Here is a 22215-nt window from a genome sequence, read left to right as displayed (position 1 = left end):
AGTTCCCTGCTGGGTCTCCCTCCAGCCCTTCCCTTGGAGCTTCCCCAGGGCCATGGAGGGGGGGACAGTGACCCCTGAGGGGCCTGAACCATGGGGGAGGGAGAGGAAGAAGAAGAAGAGGGAAAGGGGAGGAAGAGGATAAGGGGAATAAGAGGAAGAGGAAGAAGAGGAGGAAGGGGAAGAGGAAGAAAGAGAGGATAAAGGGAGGAAGAAGAGGAGGGGGAAGAAGAGGAAAAGGAGGAGGAAGAAGAGGATAAGGGGAAGAAGAGGAAGAAGAAAGGGATAAAGGGAGGAAGAGGATAAGGGGAAGAAGAGGAAGAAGAGGAGGAAGAAAAGGAGGAAGGAGAAGAAGAGGAAGAGAGGATAAAGGGAAGAAGAAGAGGAAAAGGAAGAAGAGGATAAGGGAAAGAAGAGGATAAAGGGAGGAAGAGGAAAAAGGAAGAGGATAAGGGGAAGAAGAGGAAGAAGAAGAGGAAGAAGGAGAAGATAAAGGGAGGAAGAGGAGGAAGAAGAGGAGGATAAAGGGAGGAAGAGAAAAAAGAGGAAGAGGATAAGGGGAGGAGGATAAGGGGAAGAATAGGAGGAGAAAGAAGAGGAAGAGGAGGAAGGGGGGGGAAGAAGAAGAAGAAGAGGAAGAGGAAGAAGAAGAAGCAGAAGAGGATAAGGGGACGAAGGGAAAGAGGAAGAAGAGGAAAAGGAGGAAGGGGAAGCAGAGGAGCAAAGGAGCAGGGGGGCTGTGGGAGGACCCCTTCCCCCCACTCTATGCTCCCGGGAGGGGGGTGCTGTCCAGACCCTCCCTCCGCGGCGCCGCTCTGCCCGCCCCCGCCGCCCGTCTCGTTGGTAGGCGGAGGCGCGGCGGGGGAACCGGTGCTGACGTCACGGGCCGCGGGCCTGCGCGAGCGTCCCGGTACCGCCTCCGGTACCGCCTCCTCCTCCCCCTCCCTTTCCCCCCCTCCCTCCCGCCCCATCCCCTTCACGGCCACCGTAGCGGGCGCGGCGGAACCCCCCTCCCCTCCCCTCCCTCCCTTCCCCTCCCGCCGCCTCCTCCCCTCCCTCCCTCCCTCCCTTCCCGGCCACCGTCCCGGGAAGCTCCGGGGCCCCTCGTTCCGCCTCGTCCCGCCGGGCCGCCCCTTTCCCGCCCTCCCCCCCGGGATCCGGCAGATGGCGGGGGAGCTGTGGGCGCGGCGGGGCCCGGGTCGGCGGGGCGGGAGGCCTCGGTTGCCGCCGTTCCTCGGGGTGTTGGGGATGGTGTCGGTGGTGATGTTGTTGTCGTCGTCGTCGTCGACGATACCGGCGCTCCCGGGGTTCGGCCCCGCCGCCGCTCTGGCCACCGAGGAGGTGGGGAAGGAATGCGACAAACCCTGTGCCAACGGCGGGCGGTGCCAGCCCGGCAGCGGGCAGTGCGAGTGCCAGCCCGGCTGGGTGGGCGACCAGTGCCAGCACTGCGGGGGACGCTTCAGGTCAGCCCCGGGGAACCGGGGGCAACCGGGGGGGACCGGGGAAGGGGCTTGTGGGGTTTGGGGTTTTCGCCGGTTTGGTGGTTTGGGAGAGCGGGAGCTCCCGGGAAGGGAGTTGGGGGTGAGGGGGGTGCTGAGGGGTGGGGGGGGAGGAAAGGAAAAGGGGGGATGGAGGGGAGGGGGGTGTGCCGAGGGGGATAGTGGGGGGCAGCGGGGAAATGGGGGTTTGGGGTTGAGGGGGGACAGCAGGGAGCTGGCTGTGGCCCTGGGGGCTGCCTAAGGGGGCACTTGGGGTGCTATGGGGAGATGAGGGGTTTGGGGTTTAGGGGGGAGAGCAGGGAGCTGGTGGTGGCTCTGGGGGCTGCTCTAGGGGACACTTGGGGTGCTATGGGGAGATGAGGGGTTTGGGGTTTAGGGGGGGACAGCAGGGAGCTGGTGGTGGCCCTGGGGGGGCTGCCTAAGGGGACATTCGAGGTGCTGTGGGGAGATGAGGTTTTGGGGGTTTAGGGGGAACAGGAGGGAGCTGGTGGTGGCCCTGGGGGGCTGCCCAAGGGGACACTCGAGGTGTAACAGAGAAATGAGAGATTTGGGGCTGAGGGGGGACAGGAGGGACCTGGGGGGGCTGCCCAAAGGGACGCTTGGAGTGCTATGGGGAGGTGAGGGGTTTGGGGTTGGGGATGGGTTGGGGGCACTGAAGGGGGTGGGAGCCTCCTGGGCAGGGTGAAGGTGGTGGAGCCATGGGGCAAATCTTGGGTGAAGATGAGGGTGGCTTGAGGGAACCCCAAGGGTTTGGGTGTCTCTGGGGGAGTCTGAGGGCATTGGGGGGTGAGGGATGGATCCAGAGGGGTGAGAGCAGGGGGTTGGGTGCAGATGGGGGGAGGTTTGGGGGGGCATTTGGTTGTGGCAGGGGAGCTTTGAGGGGTGATTTGGGGTGATTAGGGTGTGAAGGGCCAGGTCTGGGGGGGTGTAAGTGTCTGGGACTGCTTGCTGGAAGTCTGGGGGTGATGGGGTGGGGGTGTTGGGTGCCCCTGAGCTGGTGTGGGTGAGCACAGGGGTGAAAAGCACCTCAGAGGGAACAATATTTTGGGGTGCTGGGTCACACAGGGGGTGATGGGGGATGAGTTGTGAGGCAGGGAGGGCTGTGTAGGAGCAGGGGGGTGGGTTTGGGGCACGGGGTGGGTGTGGGGCTGGGCATAAGGGACTGAGGTGGGGTTGTGGGTAACTGGGTTTACACCTTGTGGTAGGTCTGGAGAAGTAAAAAAGGCTTGGGGGGGGTTGGGTTGGGGGGGATTAGGTAGGGGGGACATATTGGGGGTGCAGGGGGGATGTATTGGGGCTATCAGGGGAAGATTTGGGGGTTGTACCAGGCTGAGGGGTGAATGGGCTTAATTAGGGCTGGGCTGGAGGACACTGTGGGTGTGGGGCCAGTTCCTGGGTGGGGGCAGAGGCAGGAGAAAGACTGAGGTGCAGATGTGGGAGAGGATCTGGCTGGGAGCAGGTTGGGGTGGGAGAGGAAGGGTGTGCAAGGGGGTTTGAGGGATGGGTGGAGACCACAGTGGGGTGCTCAGGGGGGTTGGAGCAAGCTCCTTCTGCCAGGTGGCATCAAAACTGGTGTGGGGTTTGGTTAAGGGGGGACAGGGGAGGGGTGTGCGTGGGGGAGAAGCAGCACCCCAAAAGGTTGCAGGGGGATGGGGTCTGCTCCTGGGGCAGTGGGGTGTGTGCAGGAGGGGTGCTCAGCCTTGGGGAGGGACAGGAGGGATAACAGCTTGGTGGAAAGAACCTCCTGGGTCAGAACTGGGCAGTTGGAGGGGATTGAACAGGACACAGGGGGTGGTGTGGGGGTTCTGCATCTGAGCAGGGTCATTTTCATTTTAATTAAAAAAGCCCAAGGGTGGTTCTGGGCGGGGGGATACGGAGTCTGCACAGGAGGAGGTGATTTTGGGGCTGGGTGATACTGGAAACCGTGAGGCTTGCAGTGCTGGGGCCCAGTTCTGGTGGTGCTGGGAATGCCCAGGTGGGTTTTGTGTCCCCAGGATGAGAAATGGGAAATCTTGGGCTGGAAATGCACCCTGCCTGCTCTTGGCTGAACTTAGATTTGCAGTGGAAGGGGTTTCTGTAAAATGGTTGGTTTTCTGCTTTGGTTTTCTCAGCTGTGGCAGGGAGAGAGCCAGAGAGTGTGTGTGTCAGCAGGTGAATTCCCTGGGCAGAGCTGATTCTTGGAAAAGAAGGAAATAAAGCAAGGATGAGGATTCCAGGCAGTGATTCCTTTCCCAGGGAGCCCCTGACAGAGAGCACCAAGCACCCTTCCATGCTGCCTGCTGCAGGTTTGGGGGGAGGGAGCTGAGAAGAAAAAAAAACCCCACTGTGTGCTTTAGGAGTTGAGATTTCTATATATTTTTTTTCATTATTATTATTATTATTTTTTGACAGTTTGCAGATGGGTGTGTGGTGCAGTTGATTTGAAACCTGTTCCATGGGGAAACTGCCTGGCTAAGCAAGCCCTTTATTTTTAAGTCAAAAGCTTCCTTTTTAATGTTGGGTTTTATTTTGTTTTTTGATTTTTTTTTTGCTATTGTCATGATAAGAATTTTTCTTCTAGTATAACAGCTCCTTACCTGTTACTTTTCCTTCAGGAGGTTTAGGGCATTGGTCATTTTAAGGGGAACAGTTTGAATAAAGGCAGAGTTTTTTCTGAGTGGCAAAAGTGGTGCTGTGGAGTGAAAAAAAAAAGTTGAAATATATTCACTGCTAATGGCCTTTTTTTGTTTGTTGGAGCTCTTTCTGTTTTCATAAAGCCACTTGTTTCACATCTAATTCTGCTCTAAAATGTTGAGGGAAAACACAATGTTTGTTTTTCTCTCTAGGTGTTTATTTACCTCTTTATTTGTTTGCTTTTATCAGGGAATTGAAGTTTCCGGGACTGATTTATAAACTTGGAGCTCTCAGGGGAGAGCAAACAGGTGCTCTGAGCAATCTTTAGAGTTTGCCAATCATAACTTTCACATGCCTTGAGTTTCTGCTGCCAGACCTGGCCTTTCAGGGGTGTTTTTGGTTTTTTTTTTTTTTTTTTTTTGGGCTGTTCTTGTCAAGAGCTTTGCCTTAAAACTTTGTTCTTGGATGCTGCAGGTGGAACCAGGCAGCAAAAGGGCAAGTGAGAATTATTCTGTAAATTCTTTTGGAAGCCTGGTGTATTCCACACGTTTATCTGCTTGCCTGAGAGGTATAATTAAATCTGGCAGATTCATCTTCCTGTCCTTATCTGGATTTATCTGGTGGAGATATTTGTGGCCTTTTTGTTGCTGGTGAACACTGGGCTTGTCGGGATCCGACTTGTCCTGCCAATCCCTCGTGGTTTCTTGGGTTAGCAGTGGAGAAGGAACATCCTAGCTCTGTGTGTCATTCCACTAAATATTCTTCTTGCTTTCTTTCATGGGAAAGTCAGTTTATTTAGGCTGCAGCTAGAAACACAGGGGACAAACCTGGGGTGGACCAATTTCTGTCGTTTTTTCACCCAAGGTACGAAAGGGACGATGATGGGGGGGGGGTTTGCTGTTCTAAGGGGGATGTGTGGGGTTTTTTTGTGTTTGTGTGTGGTGTGCTGTTAATTCTTAAAAAAGAAAGGCAGAGCAGAAGTGTTACTTGCATGTAGTGATCATTCTTGGTTGTGGGAATGACTTCTGAGCAGCCCTTGACCTCTGCACAGAGCAGTGATGCTCTTCACGAGGGAGGAGGCTGAAAGGGCTATGATAAGACAAGGGGTGATGGGCACAAGTTGCTCCTGGGAGGTTCTGATTGGGCACAAGAGGTAAATTTTCCACTCTGAGGATATCCAGACATGGGAATGGTCTCCCAGGGGAAGTGCTGGATCTCCTCACTCTGGAAAGTTTAAAGTCTCAGCTCATGGGGTGCTGGGACATCTCATAGGAACAATAATATGGGAAGGGTTGGAGCAGAGGATCCTTGAGGTCCCTTCCAACCTGACCCTCTGATTCTTTGGCTTCGAGTGGCCTTGAGGTGACTTTTTTTTTTTTTTTCAAGCTGTGGAACCAGCCACTTGAGTTGATTAAAGACAAACATCTTGGGTTTAGGGGAAGCCAGCAAACACAGGACGGGCCTGATGATTTCTGTTGCTGTGCAAAGCTCCAGTGGGCTTTCTGCTGCAGGGCAGTGGCTTCAAGCTGCTGAAATGTGAGCAGGAGAGGGGAAATCTCCCAACCAGAGCTGCAGCAGCACCCAGAGGTGATGTTTTTGAGCAGTGGGAGCTCGGGAGCCCCAAACTTGAGAGCGAAGTTGTCAGCGTTGGGTGTTGTGCAGCCAAAAGGATGTCGTGAGCTTCCAGACCACAAAATCTTCAAAAGACTTCTGTGGCTTGGTCACACAACCCCTTGTCTGCTTGGATGGCTTTGACTGGTGCCTGATGAGCAGAGAGAGAAGGGGTGTTGAGGCAGATGAAGCACAGGTTCAGAAATTACTCTTATTTTATTCCGTATTTATTACGTAGATTTTCTTGGCCAGAGACTGGGGAGGGCTGGGCTAAAAAATTCTGGGTGCTTCAGGATAGGGGCATTGATGGGCAGGTTGATGTATGAGTCTAGCTGAAAAGATGAGCAGGTTATATTTTTGATTATATATAGAAATAGCAAATGATTTCAGAAAAAGAGTTTTAGTTTGTAAAGGCAGGGGTTATACTTCCCTGGTGACATGTTTTTGTTTTGAGGTGGGAGATGGAAAACTCTTAAGCAGAGCTCAACAGTGCAACGTGACAGTTGGGAAAGAATAAAAATATTAGAGTGTGTCTTTTAAACTACCTTTTTATGGATTTAATAGAGGCAGTTATGGGCTGCTGATTGAACATTATTAAGGAGCTGGTGGTTATACTGTCCTTGGCCAAGGAATGTTACAGTTAAGAGGAATTTTATCTGTAGAAGACTTGGGTGGATCAGAACCTGAGAAAAGTGCTGGTTGGCAAAGAACTTTCATAGTTCCCACTCTTCAGTAAATGGGAACTTTTTGGTCAAAAGGTGGTGCAGAAAACCTTTCTTTTAAAAGCCACCCCATAGAGTTTAAAGCTTTAGGAAGTCAGGAAGCTACTTAATATATTTTAAGGATGCTGGCAATTTGAATCAGATAAGTTTAAAGTGCTTAAATTAGATTTGGATGCTACATTTGTGCCTGATCCCCCTTCTGTTTCTCTCCTTTTCATTAGGACATTATTGGGCTTTAAAATGATTTTCTCTTGCATGTTGGTGTGTGAAAGGCTGGCTGCAATGTGCTCTGGTAATAAAAGCAGCAGCTATTCAAGAAGGAAACATTTAAACATTATCAGTTTTAAAGACTACACTGAGGAAAAAAAACAAGAAAAAAAACCCAAACCTTTTTATGCTTTCATTTAGTTCTTGGAGGCATTGTTTCTGACTCTGGGCTTTTAATTTTGCTAGATCTGTGTGTCTATCTGCCTGCATGTGCATATCTATATTTTTCTCTCTATGTAGCTGTATTTAAACAGTCTGTTTATTGAGAGAGAAACTCATGACAAACATTTCATTTGAATTCTTGTTGTTTCCTTGTCCCTCTCGTTGCTTTATTGGTCAGTCTGGTGTTTTCCTGGGGCTGTTTTAAGAGCAAAAATTCATCCCTGAAATAAGAAAGTATTTTCCAGATATGAGATGTTCTACCCTGAAGATCCCCCATAAACACTTGACTTGTTTGAGGTCTTGCTAACACTGGCAGTAAGCTCACTTCTTACTTTTCAAAGGAGCCAGGAGCAGAAAATTCAGCAGAAAAAGGCAAAGCAGCACCCACTGCATCCTCCCTGGTGTCTGCTTCATGCACAGCAAACACCTCCACCCCTGGAGCAGTGATTATTGGAATTACCAAGCAGCAGCTGATGCTTTCAGCCTGGCAAAGAGAGGACTCCTGCTCAGCACATCTGAACCTTGAGACCTCCAGGAAGGGTGCAGGTAGAGGATAATATTCCCCTGCCTGTTAATTCCAGGAATGTGGCACTGCCTGGGACTTGACTACAAATGTTTTCTTTTTCTGCAGTGGTCAACTTGAAAGACATTTCTGTCTCATTTCTTTGTGGCTGAATATCAGGGAGAAGCTGCCTGAGTCAGTTGTCTGCCACTGCTCTAGATTTTTCCATTCTTTTCCAGTCTCAGTTGCTTCTTCCCTGCTTTCCCTATGGAGCCAAAATAAGCTCCTGTCCAAGCAGGTGCTTGTTACCACCTCAGTCAGTTTACATTTGACATAATTTCTACTGAAATACCAACAAATGGCTGGGCTTAGCACTGTTTTCCCCAAAATAGCTTTTTTTTTTTTTAAGAACTGGGATCATCAATGCTTTTACCACGTGTTCTGGTGAAGTTAAATAACATTTGGAATGCATGTGATGGATTTCACTTCCTTGCTTTGGTCCTCTGAAGCTTTCATGAGCAATCAAATTTAAAACCATGAGCTTACTGTGCCTAATGTAAGTGTCTATGAAGATCTATGCTGAAAATCCTCTCTATATTGAGATAATTCTGCTGCTGACCAAACTGTTGTATTATTGCATTAATTTATCATCCCCTTGGGTGCTCTTAAACAGCTGATTTCCTTGAAGAATTTTTTTCCAGTTTGAAGTCCCAAGCACAGAGCTTGGAATTAGCTTCTTGATCTGGTAGAGTTTTTTTTGTTTAAAAAAAAGCTCTAAATGCACTTAAAATGCTCTCAGCAAGGACTTAAAGAGCTCTGAAACAGCATCTTTTAAACCTTAGTGAAAAGATAGAGTAAAAAATGCAGAAGCTGAGGTTGACAGTGAAGTGATTTTGTAGGTAAAGCTGTTTGGTGAAGGAGGAGTGAGCTGCTACTCACTGGAATTCACCAGGAGAGGGACAGCAACAACTTTATGACATTATTTTGCTCTTGTATAGCCATGTGCTGACATCTGCCTGGGCAACCACTCCAGTGTCTTGAAAGCAAGGCTGGAAAATTTGACAATCAGTTTTCCAGCCCAGAGCAGAGATGATAATTTGCTTTTGTGCATGGCTTTGAATCCAGTCCTCATTTAGTTTGCAGTCCTCAACCAGTAATGATGTTTGCTTTCTCTTTCCTGCTTTTGTTCCCCTGTTTTGGTTGTGGTTGATCCACATGGGGTTCCTTCAGAGCCTCCTTGAGCCTGGCATGAATGCCATGCCCTCCCTTGGCTTAAAGGAAATGGTGATTTAGCAGAGCCCCAGGTTGCTGCCAGGTTTTTGATGGATGTATTCCCTGCATGGTTTTGGCTCCTAGAACCTCAAATCCTTGGGCTCCTCAAGGCTCCATCCTGATTGTTGGGGGTGAAAAAAATAAATGGATGCTGAAAAGTCTTGATAGGAACATCTGATAAACTAAATTTAATCCAGCAGGGGGTTTTTAGGATAATGTTTTCAAGGAAATGTCCTGGGTGCTTTGGGTGATAAGAGCCTCAGCACATCTTGCATGATGAAAAAGGGTTGGAATATTTTACTGTTTGAGCAATATTCCTGCTGGAGAAAGGCAGCCAGATTGTATGAAATACTTTGAGGACAGCCCAGGATTTACTTAACATTCCTGGTGGTGGTTGTGGCTGAAGTTGGGGAAACAAATTTCCTGCAGCAGCAGCTTCAGAATTCCCAGTTCTCTGAAAAGAGGGAAGTGGAATTGGGTTGGTTTCATGGAGATCACAGCAGCAGAATTGGGCTGGGCATTGGAACCAAAAGCTTTCCAGTGTGTAAACCACCTTTTTCCTGTAGAAGAAATGGCATTATTGTACTCCCCTCTCATCTCAGGTGTGGGTACAGAGTGTTAAGTGTCCTCTTAGGGCTGAAAATTCTCTGTAATGTCTTGGACCCTTAGCCAGTGCCTCTCAACTTGCTGTAGAGGGCAGGGGGTACAAACACAGCTCTGAAAATCCCATTTTTTCCTATTGTTTTCCTTTTCTAGTGCCTGTATTTCAGAATTATTTTTTTTTTTTTTTTTTTGCACTAGCTTCTGGAATCTGAAAGGACACAAAAGAAGGGAGGAAACCCCCCTTTTAAGCACTTGTTTGTTAGTGTTTGTATTGCATGAAATTCTCCTACCTATCTCCAGGGTGGTGCTTGTCAAAGTAAACGAGGAATTAGCATTTTTTGTTAACTCCTTTGATGAGCTCGATGCAGAAGGTGAGAATGATACTTTCATTTGGGCTATTTAGGTTGGATTTAATATTATTTCATTGTGAAGTGGGAGAATAAGTGCAAGAAAAAATAGTCTGTAATTACTGTGGGTTGAAGCTGTGGTAGTTTTCATCCCTGCTGGTTTTTAGTCATTTGTATAGCTGTGGAAAAAAAAAAATTACACCTGCAGTGTATTTAGCTTTGGTGAGTTGGTGTAATGGATAGCTGTGTACTGAGTGGCTTTAGGGGTTTATTCCTCCCCTCTAATGTCTTTGTGCTTGTTTCATTCTATCCTTCCTTTCACAGTTTTGTAATGCTCCAAATGTTGGTATTGTGGCACTGCTTGCCAGATATTTTGAATGTAATTGCCTCATCCAGAGAAAATCTATGATTGAGGTTCACCCCGTGCAGGGTTTGGGGATTTCATTGCTTGTTACAACTGGGAGGGAACACGTTTGAGTTCTTCTAAAATAAACTTTTCAAGATGGCTTGCTGCAGGGTTGGGTTTTGGTTGGTTTATTTTTTTTTTTTTCCTTTTGTAGCAATGTGCAGCCTGTTCCTTGCCAAAGCTGTGCACCTGCCTGGTTAGTGATTAATTTACAGGACTGATAACTCTTCCTGCAGAGTGTCACATGGATTTTACAGTCATTTCAGAGCTTACTATCTCCAGTCTCTGCCTTTGTTCCCTACTTGGATCTTGTGTGGAATCAGCAAAGAGGATGCCAAGAAAAAAACTTTCTTACCATTGCAGGACCTGAAATGCAACAGGAATTGTAGGGCTGGGATGCTGAGTGTGCAGATCACTGTTAAAAGAAGAAAAAATCAGGGAAAACTCCTGCCTCCTTTCCCATCAAGGATGCCTGTGCTGCTGGAAAAAAAAAAATTCTGTTGGATCTGAGTTGTGAGCAAACATTGAAGTTGCTGCTCTGCTAGTGGAAAGTATTGAATTCCAAATAATACACTGGGAAATAATTATTTTTGAGGTCACTGGTGCTTTGGTGATACTCATTTTTTTTTCAAGCGGGCATCAGGAAGAGCCCAGTTGCTTTCATTTTTGTTGAAACATTTGGAACTTAATTTCTTGTTGTCCAAGATACACTTTGTGTTTCCAGATGAATTTCTTTAGAGTTGCTGCCTGCTTGCTTGACAGGATGTAAGTGCACTTCTGGTAACTGATTGATTTATTGCATTCCAACACAAAAAAAAGCAGATCTTTAAATTTGGGTCAGTTGGTGCCTGTTTCTCACAAGCACAGGTTGCAGGCATCCTTTAAAGTCAGTGTTTTTCAGTTTGGGAATGGTAATGGGTGTTTAAATATGCCCTCATTCAACTTTGGGAGCATGAATCATTTTGAGGAGGTGTTGAAGTGGTTTTAAGTCAAAAACAGAACTTGACTTCCTGCCTATGCACAGTTTTTCTAAAGCATCCATTCTAATGTTGCTGGAAATATATTTATTTTTCTGGTGGATGTTGTTGATACTCTTTACAAGGTGAGGCCAAAGAAAACTCAGAGCTGTGTAAAACATAATAAAGTTAAAACACCAATTCCTGGGTCATTGACAGTGATTCTCAGTGGGGCAGATTTCTGGGACAGGAGGCAAATGTGGTCTCAGTATGTGCAGAATTCCCAAATTTGGGTGGTGGGACTACCAGTTTGTAAGCACTTTGGTGTTTGAGTGTGAAAGGATGAGGATTTGGATTTCAGGTGGAAGAAAGGGATGTGTGATCCTGCTGGAAGATTACTTTAGAGCCTGTAACTTTTCTGGCAGCACCGAAGGAAGAACAAAAAGGGAGCATCCATCCTAAAAATTTCCTGGTAATGTCTTTTTAAGCAAAGATACTCAGCTTTTGTATTGCTATAAGATGTGTCTCCCCTGAAGGAAAAGAATAACATTAGAGTCAGTGTTGGGTTTTTTTCCCCTTCTTAGTTTTGCCAAAGCTCTTCAGTACCACCATCATTTTTTAACCTGTGTTTTACTTCCAAGAAATTTGGGATCTCTCCTTAGCATCCATTAGACATAATTCCCTTGGGAAGAAAGGACCATACAACTTCAGGAATCCAACAGAAGTAGGGTTCAGTGTCTGATCTTGTTATTTCAGTTTCCCAATCTATGAAACAAGGGCAAGTTGTTGGTGTGTTTTAAAGATGTTCTGCTGCTGACATTGCTTCCAGGGGAATGTCAAGATTTTAGGAGTGGATTTTAATGGCCATTCTGCATGGCAACTGGTATCCAACTTATCTCTTCTGCCAATAATACTGTCCCACAGAAGAAATGTGGTTACTGTTCCTATAAATATGCCAAAAACATCTTCATGGAGGCTTATGAAAAAAGGATTTTGTGTGTTAAGAGGGATGAGGTTTAAATGTGATCTTCATTTCTCTGTTCAGTGCTGGCAGGGATTTGTCATGTGGAGTTGAAAGAGGGGAAAAAAAAATGAAAAAAATCACTGTGTGAAAATCGTGTTATCTGATCAAAGCTGGGCATGGCATCAGGATATCTTCTGTGCCTGAGGTTTGCTTGTTTTCAGTACAAGATGTGGAAGCATGAGAGTGTGCATGAGCTCAGACATCATACTGGAGAAAAAAGCCTTTTTCTGTACTCTTGGCCTCCTCAAACCCCCTGATCCTGGCAGCTGGGCCAGAGCCATGGGGAAAGAGGAGGCATGGAGCTAGGTGTACTGCCTCACCCCATAATACTCTCAGTTTCCTCAAGCAGTGAACTCTGAGTGTGTTTCACCACCAGGTTCACCAAAGCTGGTGAGACCTTGCAGGAGGTGGGCTGCTGGGGATGCTCCACTGGAGGACAAGGATTGTCTTCCAAAGGAAGTCACTGTGTCTGGGATGGAAATTGTCCCAGGAAAGCTGGAGGGAGATTTTCCCTTTTTTGTAGGTTGATTTTAACTTCGTGCATCTTGTTCTGGGATAAAACCTGATATTTGGCTGTTCTGTGGGACTTGGGGCATGCAAGACTTCCATGATCCAAGTACCTCTGCTGTTCCTAACATTTGTGTTCCTACAGTCCCTAGATCTTTCCCTAGGCTTTATGGAGCCTTCCAGGAAGGAGCTGAGTTGCCTCCTGAGGAAGGATTTGAGAGCTTCTCTTTACACCCTGTGTGCAAAAGAGGAGAGGATGCTCTGCCCTCTTGCTTTGCAGACCCACTCTGGGTTGGAACTGGTGCTACAGAGTGGGCTTCCTTCCCTTCAGACTCTGATTCTGCAGCATGACCTGAAAAAAAAATTCTTTCTTTATTTTTTTTATTCTTGAGGCTGGAAAACACTAGAAGGCAGCCCTTGGAAAGGGATCCCATGCTTTAACCTCTGGATTTGAAAGAGATTCTGTGGGAGAAAACATGTCGGTTGATTTCTGTTTACACTTGAATTTTTTTTATACATTTATGTTATATTAATTTATTTTTATATTATTTATATTTATTTATATTTTTTATACATTTATACATTTCCTGTTGATTTCTAGGTAGGATGGAACACTGGACATCAGAAAAAAATGGCAAAAGCTTGAGCACCTCCTGGGTGGGCTTGGTGTCCTTTGGGGGCATCAAGGCTGTCTTGCTTTTCTGTAGCAGGTAAATAAAAAGAGAAGTCCTGCATCCTCGTATCTGAGGAAAAAAAGCCACTCCTTTTGAGGCAAAAAACAGTATTGTGGAGATTTTTTTTAAGTTCTCCTAAGTGACACCTGTGGTAGGTGCAGTACAAGGTGCTGTGTCTGAGGCTGAGGGGCAGAAGCCCTTTGTGAGTGGGCTAAAGATCTACAGCAGGTCAGGACTGGGACTTGGCACAGGATGCTTTTTCCTTTAATCTCCAGTTAATTAAAAAACCCCTGAGCTATAATTTTAATGGGGTTAAACATATTTATACACCCCCCCCCTAAATACAGCTCTGGAGTGGCTGTCTGGCATTTTGGCAGAGGTTCTCCTCTCTGCTAATGATTTAGACTGGAAATCATTCTCTAGGTAAGAATCTTTCTTTTTGACTTGGCCATCCATGTTCATTAATAGCTCTTGAATTATATAGATAAAGTCTTTAAAAACAATCTCTGAAAAACTCTAATTAATCTTGTGATGCTGTAACTTCTGCAGGGAGTGAAAATAGTAGGAGAGGTTAAACTAGATTTTTTTGTTGGGATTTACTTCTTCCAGCAGTTGTTCTGTGCCTCTTTGGTGTGAAACACTTGTAGAACAGTTGTAGCTGTACAATTCCCTAGGTGTGCACTTAAAATAATTACTGTGCAGGTTACTTAATGTTCCTTAATTTACAATATCCTGTTTAAGTGATGGAGCTAAGGAGGAAAGAAGACTGGGTCAGCAATGTGAAGTAGGTACCCAAAGTATTTTTTTTTTTTTTTTAATATATAACATGAAGTATATCTCATCCTAACCTCGTTAGCAAAGGTATTGCTAATTACACAATAAAATATCTTAAAGACCCAGTTGCTGGCCCTGACACTGTTTGAGTCACTCACTTGCATGTAGGGTGAGCTAAACCCAAACTTTTCATGTGTGGCGCTTGGAAATCAAACCCTGCTGGGGATCTAAAAGTTGAAGTCAAATGTTCTGAGTTGTCTCTTGAGGAACACTCTCACTCCTGCATGGGGGTGACCCTGGTGACACAGCCATGGAGACTTCCAGGTGACTCAGGGCACCTCCAGCCTCACTCCAGGTTGTCTTTGGAAATATTTCTGCAGGAGCTGAGCACGTGCAGGTGAAGCCAAAGAGAGAGTAGAGCTTTCTCCTCTGCCTTCTTGGCTTTCCAGTGAGTCCCATAGCCCATTCCTGGCAGGAAATTGCAAGAGGATTGAAACTGAGGAAGGGAAATCTCTGTGCATCACTTTGCTTTGGGTTGTTTGATTTTCTTCTTTTTTTCTTCTTTTTTTTTTTTTTTTTTTTCTTTTTTTTTCTTTTTTCTTTCTTTTTTCTTTCTTCCTTTTTTCTTCTTATTTTTTTCTTTTTTTTTTCTTTTTTTTTTCTTTTTTTTTTCTTTTTTTTCTTCTTTTTTTTCTTCTTTTTTTTCTTCTTTTTTTTCTTCTTTTTTTTCTTCTCTTTTTTCTTCTTTTTTTTCTTCTTTTTTTTCTTCTTTTTTTTCTTCTTTTTTTTCTTCTTTTTTTTCTTCTTTTTTTTCTTCTTTTCTTCTTTTTTTTTTTCTTTTTTTTTTCTTTTTTTTTTCTTTTTTTTTTCTTTTTTTTCTTCTTTTTTTTCTTCTTTTTTCCTTTTTTTCTTTTTTTTTCTTCTTTTTTTTCTTTTTTTTCTTTTTTTTCCTTCTTTTTTTTTTCCTTCTTTCTTTCCTTCTTTTTTTTCTTCTTTTTTTTCTCCTTTTTTTTCTCCTTTTTTTTTCTCCTTTTTTTTTCTTCTTTTTTTTCTTCTTTTTTTTCTTCTTTTTTTTCTTCTTTTTTTTCTTCTTTTTTTTCTTCTTTTTTTTCTTCTTTTTTTTCTTCTTTTTTTTCTTCTTTTTTTTCTTCTTTTTTTTCTTCTTTTTTTTCTTCTTTTTTTTCTTCTTTTTTTTCTTCTTTTTTTTCTTCTTTTTTTTCTTCTTTTTTTTCTTCTTTTTTTTCTTCTTTTTTTTCTTCTTTTTCTTCTTCTTTTTCTTCTTCTTTTTCTTCTTCTTTTTCTTCTTCTTTTTCTTCTTCTTTTTCTTCTTCTTTTTCTTCTTCTTTTTCTTCTTCCTTTTCTTCTTCTTTTTCTTCTTCCTTTTCTTCTTCCTTTTCTTCTTCCTTTTCTTCTTCCTTTTCTTCTTCCTTTTCTTCTTCCTTTTCTTCTTCCTTTTCTTCTTCCTTTTCTTCTTCCTTTTCTTCTTCCTTTTCTTCTTCCTTTTCTTCTTCTTTTTCTTCTTTTTTTTCTTCTTTTTTTTTCTTTTTCCTTTTTTTTTTCTTTTTTTTTCCTTCTTTTTTTTTTCTTCTTTTTCTTTTTTTTTCTTCTTTTCTTTTTTCTTTTTTTTTACCCAGCTGAGGGTTAGTGCCTTGACTTCTTTGCCTTGTTTTCAATGAAATTTCAACCCAGAAGGGTCCAGCAGACTTCTCTCTCCAAGTGACCTCACGCAGGGTTGATTTATGAACCAGTTAAGTGCTTTGATGCCTGATTGATTCAGTCCAGGGCAGGTACTTTGCAGCCCTTGCAGACTTGTGATGCAAATCCCAGCCTTGGCTGTCAGTCCCAAAGAGCTCTTGGAGAGCTTTTTTTCCACCCCAGGGCTCTGGAGAATTCCGAGTCCTTTCCCAAGTGACTACTGGTAAACTGCAGAGCTCATCATGAGGGCTGGAAATGAGAGCATGGTACATATGGATACATACCATATTTCTTATTTGTACTGAGGGAGGGAGGATGTAGGAGTCCAAGTCACAACATTTGGATTGTGTTCCCCCTAAAATAGTCCCGTGTTTTACGTTGTCTTGATGATTTGTGCTGATGGGATTCACATTCACTGGTTCAAATCCATTTTTCTGCTGTTTTCCCTGCTGCTCTTTTTATCTTAATGCTTTGGTTAGATTTTTCAGAAGCTGTGTTCCCAAATGGAAAACCTATTTTTGTATTAAATCCTCTGTATTAAGGATCCTCTGGATCCTTAATTCACATTTTAAATCTTTTCTCGTTGTAATTGTAATGGAATTTTGTCCTTGGGCAGGTGTGCTCCTCATCTTGTAAGAGCAGTTTTAAAAATAGGGTGAAAAGCTTGTTGTGGAAATAATAGTATTATTTGAGTCTTTGGATTGTGGAGTAGTGATGTGCAATGTCTTATTTTAAATAAAAATAATTGTGGGAAAAAGGATCTGTGTTTCTGCAGACCCCTCAGTCTGCCCTTGGGAGCACGCAGAGCTTTGGAGGATGTTGAAGGAAAGAATGAGTGGAGGCAGACAGATTGCCAGGCAGGTTTGCTGTCTGTAAGTGATGCTATTTTAAACAAAATACATCTTTGGCAGGAGTGAGAATGCTGTGTGTGGGGAGGATGTTTTTGAAGCAGTGTTTAAGATGAAGGGATCAGTAACAGATAAGTGCAGACTTGGGAAGCCCGTTCAGCTCGGCATCACCTGGAGTATTACTGAAGTAGAGAAGCTGTGTGGTGTCTGAAGAGCTTTTCACCTTTGCTGTGCTAGCCAGGAAGAGTGGAATATGCTGAGGACCAAGTTTATTTTCCATTCTCTCATTTTTATTGACATAAAATTAATCAGGCTCCTCCTCAAACGTCCAGGGACCAAAGGGCAGCAATTGGTTAGGTGTGAGACGGCCGGAGCTGCAACCCGGAGGATTATTGTGGGAAGAAGTAACTGGAACCTGATTATTTTCATTGATGACCTGGGTAGAGTACAGAGATCCTCCCTAATTGCAGCACTCCTTGGGGAGCCTGGGTCCAGAGATCAGGCTGGCAGCCTGGAAAAGCAGAGTGAATAAAATGCCAGAAGGGGGATGGAGCAGCCTCGTGCAACGCGGCGTCACGCTCACCACGAGTTAACAGAACAGGCCTGCAAGGAGCTGAAGTTACACCAAAAAAAAAAAAAAGATCCAGAAAGCCTAATTGGTCTCAGAGTGGTTGTTATTTGTCAGCATGATGCATTTCAAAAGACAAAAAGGCAGTGAGGAGGAGGGAAGGTGATAGTGTGGTTCAGAGCACTGGGATGAGCGTCTCCTGTGTAACACCATCACCCTCTGATCAGCTGTTTCTAATTGCCTGTTAGCAAAAAGGACTCCTCTGCTTATTTTTAAGAACATCTGGCTGCCATTTATGGGGTTTTATTGATTAGCATATGCTTAACAAATTGTTATCAGCCCAGGGAACAGGGAGGATCCTGGTATTCCGTGCTATCCTAGTGTTCCACAACACTTCATGGCTGCTAAACATCAATGATTATTACAGTTACAGAGGACACTTTTTGCCAAGCATGTGACACTCGTCTTGCCAGTTGGAGAAATGGAACAAATAACATTTTTTGGACTGAGACAAGTCCTGACATTGAACCCAGAGTGTTTGATGATTCACTTTGACACCAGTCATTCCATGGTGATCCTGTGCATCGCTCACTGAACAACCCAGTGACACTGCTGTCACCTCAAATATGTTGCCTAATGGAAGCCAGTACCTTTCTTTGCAATCTTCCCTTTGAAAACCTACTGAATTTTGTTAGAAGTCTGGGGGTTTTTTGGTGTTTTGGTTGTTTGGGGTTTTTTTCCACCCATAGCTCTCCAGCAGATACAGATATTTTGTTTCCTAATCATTACTCAGTAGTTTCCCAAATGGAAAAAATATTTTTGTATGAAAATTTAACTATGAGAAAAGTTATATAAAAGGCCTGTAACACTCTTGATAAAACAACAGCCTTGAATGGAAACAATTAATGCAAAATTACATGTTTTATGTCATCATTCAGCACGGTGAACTTGTGACAGCAAGTTGGGTGCTCCCACTCTCCTGTGCTTTCCATCCAGAGCTGAAGTTCACCCCAAATGTGCTCTTTGAGGAAGCCTGACCTTTCAGGAGCCTTATAAAAATCTCAGGTGCTCTTCTGTATCGAAAATTAATTTGCAGGAAATGCAATTAATGCATTATTTGCCATATTGTAAGGTTTGGGGCGTTTTTGGTTTTGAAGTGCAAGGTTTTATGTTTCCAGCTTTCTGCTGGAAAATGTATTCTCCCAGTTTTGGTCACTTGTGTGAAGGAACCAGCACATGTAGTTATTCCTCACGAGCAAAAGTTTTTATTTTTTTAAGTGCTTGTAGGATTGAAACATTAATTTCAACCATTTTAGCTTTTAATGATGAGGAAAATTCAGATGGAATGTCACACTGAAAGTTATTGGTGAGGAACAGGGAAACATGAGTAACAGCAATTATATATATTACAGTTTTTATGTTGAATTTCTCCAAGGCACATTTGCAAATGACTCCTTCTCCTGGATTTATTTGCAGAAATGATTTTTGTGTTCCTCTTCAGGTCAAAAAACTGATTTCTTTATCTTTACTACCATTCTGAAACGATGTTGTTGGAAACCTTGCAGTGGTGTTGCACTAACATGCAGTTTCTATGTAATGCTGCACTACCTTTGATACCTTTTGAGTATAAATATACTTTGATATAATTATACTTTGATATAATTATACTTTGATATAATTATACTTTGATATAATTATACTTTGATATAATTATACTTTGATAAAATAACTCCTCTGGGCAGTGGAAGGGGAAAGGTGGAGGTGGGACTGGGTCAGCCTGGATACTGAACGCTCTGCAGCAAATCAGTGGCTGGATGAGGTTTTGGAGTATCAGAGCTCACTTGGCAGAGCAATAGATGCTTGTTGACAAGTCAAAGAGCTGCTCATGTAGAAATAATTCTGTCTCCAGAGAAAAGAGGACAAAGAGCCATGGGGAGAAGTCTGCTTCCCAGTTCTGTCCGGAGCGGTGAGGATCGGCGGCGAAAAATCTCAGAACCAAACCCATAATAAGTGAGAGAGGGGTGACTTGGGCTTCCTGCTCTCCATGTGTGAATTGCTTATTGATTATTATGCCAACCAGCATTAGGAGTGTGAAATCCCCTGTCTTGCTGAGGGAGTAAACCTGCCATGCACACAGTGACTGAATTCATCTGGACTTGGAAACTGCGTGATTTTTCCCTCACGGGTTTTGTAGGGGCTCTGTAAAAATGCCCCATTTGCTTCCTGGTGTTAAAAGGGGCTGTTGTGAAAGTCTTCACCTGCCTTGGATGGGTGAGTTTAATAAATGTCCTTGGCCAAAGAGCCCTCTCTGCTTTCAAGGAGTTTGGATGTTTACTGCTAATGAAACACTTTGGGATTCTGCCTTAAAACTTCTGTCCACGCTGAAAATAGTGGCTCAAGTTCAGCTTTTAAATGCTGAGCATTCTATCTTTCTCAATTCTGGCTTTTTCTGGTATTTTAAAATACCTGTCTTTCCTGACAGACATTTAGGAGGTGGGAGGAAAAAGAAAATAATGATTTAATTTCTTATGTAGCTAGTGGGGGCTGAACTGCCCCTTCCTGCTGGTGTGGTGGGATTGCTGATGGAAAAGTTTGGCAGTGCCAGGGTGTTCTGTACCTTGCCAGCTGCTTTCTCACCTGTAATAGGGAACTAATTAACTGAGCAGTTAATTTTACAGGTAAAATTTAAATCAGCCTATTTCCTGGGTTGAGAAGGGAGGGGTTTGCTTCCAACTCTGCTTGTTAATCTTGCTGAGATGAGAAATGCACCCCCTAAGTTAAGAGTTGGGCAGCTGGAGCATCTGAGCAAATCCTTCCACTTGCTCTGAAGTAGGGGTTGTAATTAGTGGCACAGTTTGACTCTGAGCCAATTAGAACCACCTGGCTTCATCTAAATAAAACCCAAATGCATTGAGCAAGTTCTGTCTCCCTTTTCCTGATTCGGGCTTTAAGAAATAAAATAAAAAATGAGATTAAAAAAAAAAAAGCCTCAAAAATAGTCGCTCAGAGCTCTTGGCAGGCAAGAAGCCATCTGGTTGTGCAGGTGGGATGAAGGGGAAAAAGGATTTTGGTCTCCATCCTTGTCTTGCTTGGCCTCACTGGTCTGCTGGGGCACTTTTCCTTCATTCCCAGGGCTCCTCCAAGGCAGTGGGAGCTGAGCACCACCTTGCTCTCTGCTTTCCTGGGAATTATGTTTGCTTTTTGAGTTTGCAACTCAAATATTGGAGTAGGAAAAGGCTCTGGCATGACCAGTGCTATAGGACCCCCACCCAGACAAGAGCTGTGTGGTCCTGATACTCAGGATGCTCTGAAATTGGAGGTGTGAGTTTGGGAATTTCCATGGACATATTGTGCAGCTGCCATTTTTACTTTTTTTTTTTTTTATTATTTTATCTTTGAAACCACTGCATGTGACTCCTTCATAGTAAAAAGAAGTCTTGTAGAGACCACTATGAAACTTCTCCATCTCATTCAAGTACCAAGTCTGATGTCTGCCTGCTTTTAAACTCAGACCCCAGGTGCTTGAGGGTTTTTTGACCTTTTCATAGATCATTTTAGCATAAGAACAAAATGGGTCCTGAAAACTCTTAAGTCCAGTGACTGATATCTTTGTATTTTTCATGTATCAAAGAGAAATTTATTATAACCCTGACTGCTTTACCAGTTATTCCATGTTCCATAAATTATCTTTGACAGAATAATTTAAAGCACAGGAGATGAGAGGAAGTTCCTGACCTTAGGATGCAGAACTGGTTCTCCTAATCCTTCCTGATGAGGAAGTATCACAGCTTCATTTCCACAACTTGAAGGCAGGGAAGAAGTTTTTTTCCTCACAGGGATCTTATCCTAGGTGCTCACTGTTAACCCTTACAAAATTGTAAGGAATTTCATTCAGTAAGAGTAGAGGTAATGTGTGGGGAAACTGGAACCAGGCACAGATATTGAGCAAAATTTTGGCCAGAATTCCTTGTTAATGCAAATATGGGTTTCCTACGGATGTTATTGGGGTGGGGAAAGAGTTTCTGATGACTAAATGTGAGTCAAGGAGGGAGGTTTTTGGGTTTTAGAGATGGGTAGTTGAGAGCTGGCCTGTAAATCCTACTCAGCTTAGAAGTGAAGCTTTGTTTCAAGACCTGATGTTTTGTCACTGTCTTTGTTGTTACAAATCTGTTGGGAGCAGATGGAATTTCATTTTTTTTCCTGATGCTGTCCAAGAAAACCTCCTTTCTGAGGGACTTCAGAGGCAATAGGAAAGGTGCATGTGGCAGACATGGAGATGGAAGCAATGGTTTGTGCAGCTACACCTGATTTAGGGAGTTTGGAAGCTCTGCAGACCTGCCCACCTGGAGCACCCACTCCATCCAACTCCTCTGCTCCAAGGACACCCCCAGTTTTATTTTCTTGATGGACTGACCCCCGTGTTCACTGAACAGTTTGTCTGTTGGATTTTTATTTTATTCTGTTAAGGAAGAGTTGCTTTGTAGTGATGATCAAGAGAGCTGTATGTGAAGATGCTGCCTTACTACAAGAGGAAAAAAACCAAACCCCAAACATTGTAGCCAAAAAATCAGTAGGCTGGAGGTTGTGATCTTCCTTGCACTGCTGAGATCTTTCATAGACAAACACTCAAGCTACTTATTTGACAAAGAAATGCCAACAGATCTGGGTTAGAACCATCCTGGAGTGAGTCTGTTGCTAAGGTTACCTTCACACAAGCCATAAATTCTGCATTATATGCCCATGAGTGCATTGTTTCCAAATTTTCAGTGTTTATTCCAAACCTAAAATGGTTTCTCATTGTCTTTGATTAAAATACACTCCAAAAGTCTGTCCTCTGGAAGAGTTTTTATTATTATTGTTATTATTAAAGTGAGTTTTCTTCCATCCTGGTAGGGAATCAAGACTCAGGGCTTTTAGTAGCCAAGAATCTGTATTGGTGAGTTAGGAAATACCTGATACAGATTGTAAAATTTATTGTGCAGATGAATTTAATAAAGCCTAGCAGTTTATAGTGGCTAAAACCACCCCTTCTCCCAAGAGATTTATACTTGCTGGTCACAACAAGGCTGACAGACACGTTCCAGTATTTGAAATTCACTCCAGCTCTTCCCCTCCTTGAGCTCAGAGCTGTTGAGTTACTGGATGGCTTTCACATTTGGTTTATTTTC

At 44.0% G+C, this 22215-nt stretch overlaps 1 protein-coding gene across 2 annotated transcripts in view; it reads left to right on the top strand.

Annotated features, from left to right (window-relative positions):
* The first annotated feature begins 737 nt into the window (after positions 1 to 737).
* The window catches only part of ATRN (attractin), a 151665-nt gene continuing 130187 nt past the window's right edge, over positions 738 to 22215 (top strand). Inside the window, exon 1 of one of the 2 annotated variants that reach the window (XM_071753147.1) lies at positions 738 to 1460. In XM_071753147.1, coding sequence (XP_071609248.1) covers positions 763 to 1460 — 698 coding nt within the window. In that variant the 5' untranslated portion in view covers positions 738 to 762. The remainder of the gene's footprint in view (positions 1461 to 22215) is intronic. The other variant, XM_071753148.1, reaches the window with a different exon arrangement.

Source organism: Heliangelus exortis, chromosome 10 (assembly GCF_036169615.1).
Source record: "Heliangelus exortis chromosome 10, bHelExo1.hap1, whole genome shotgun sequence".
NCBI classification, from domain to species: Eukaryota; Metazoa; Chordata; class Aves; order Apodiformes; family Trochilidae; genus Heliangelus; species Heliangelus exortis.
This window is presented reverse-complemented; position numbering and strand designations above follow the sequence as displayed.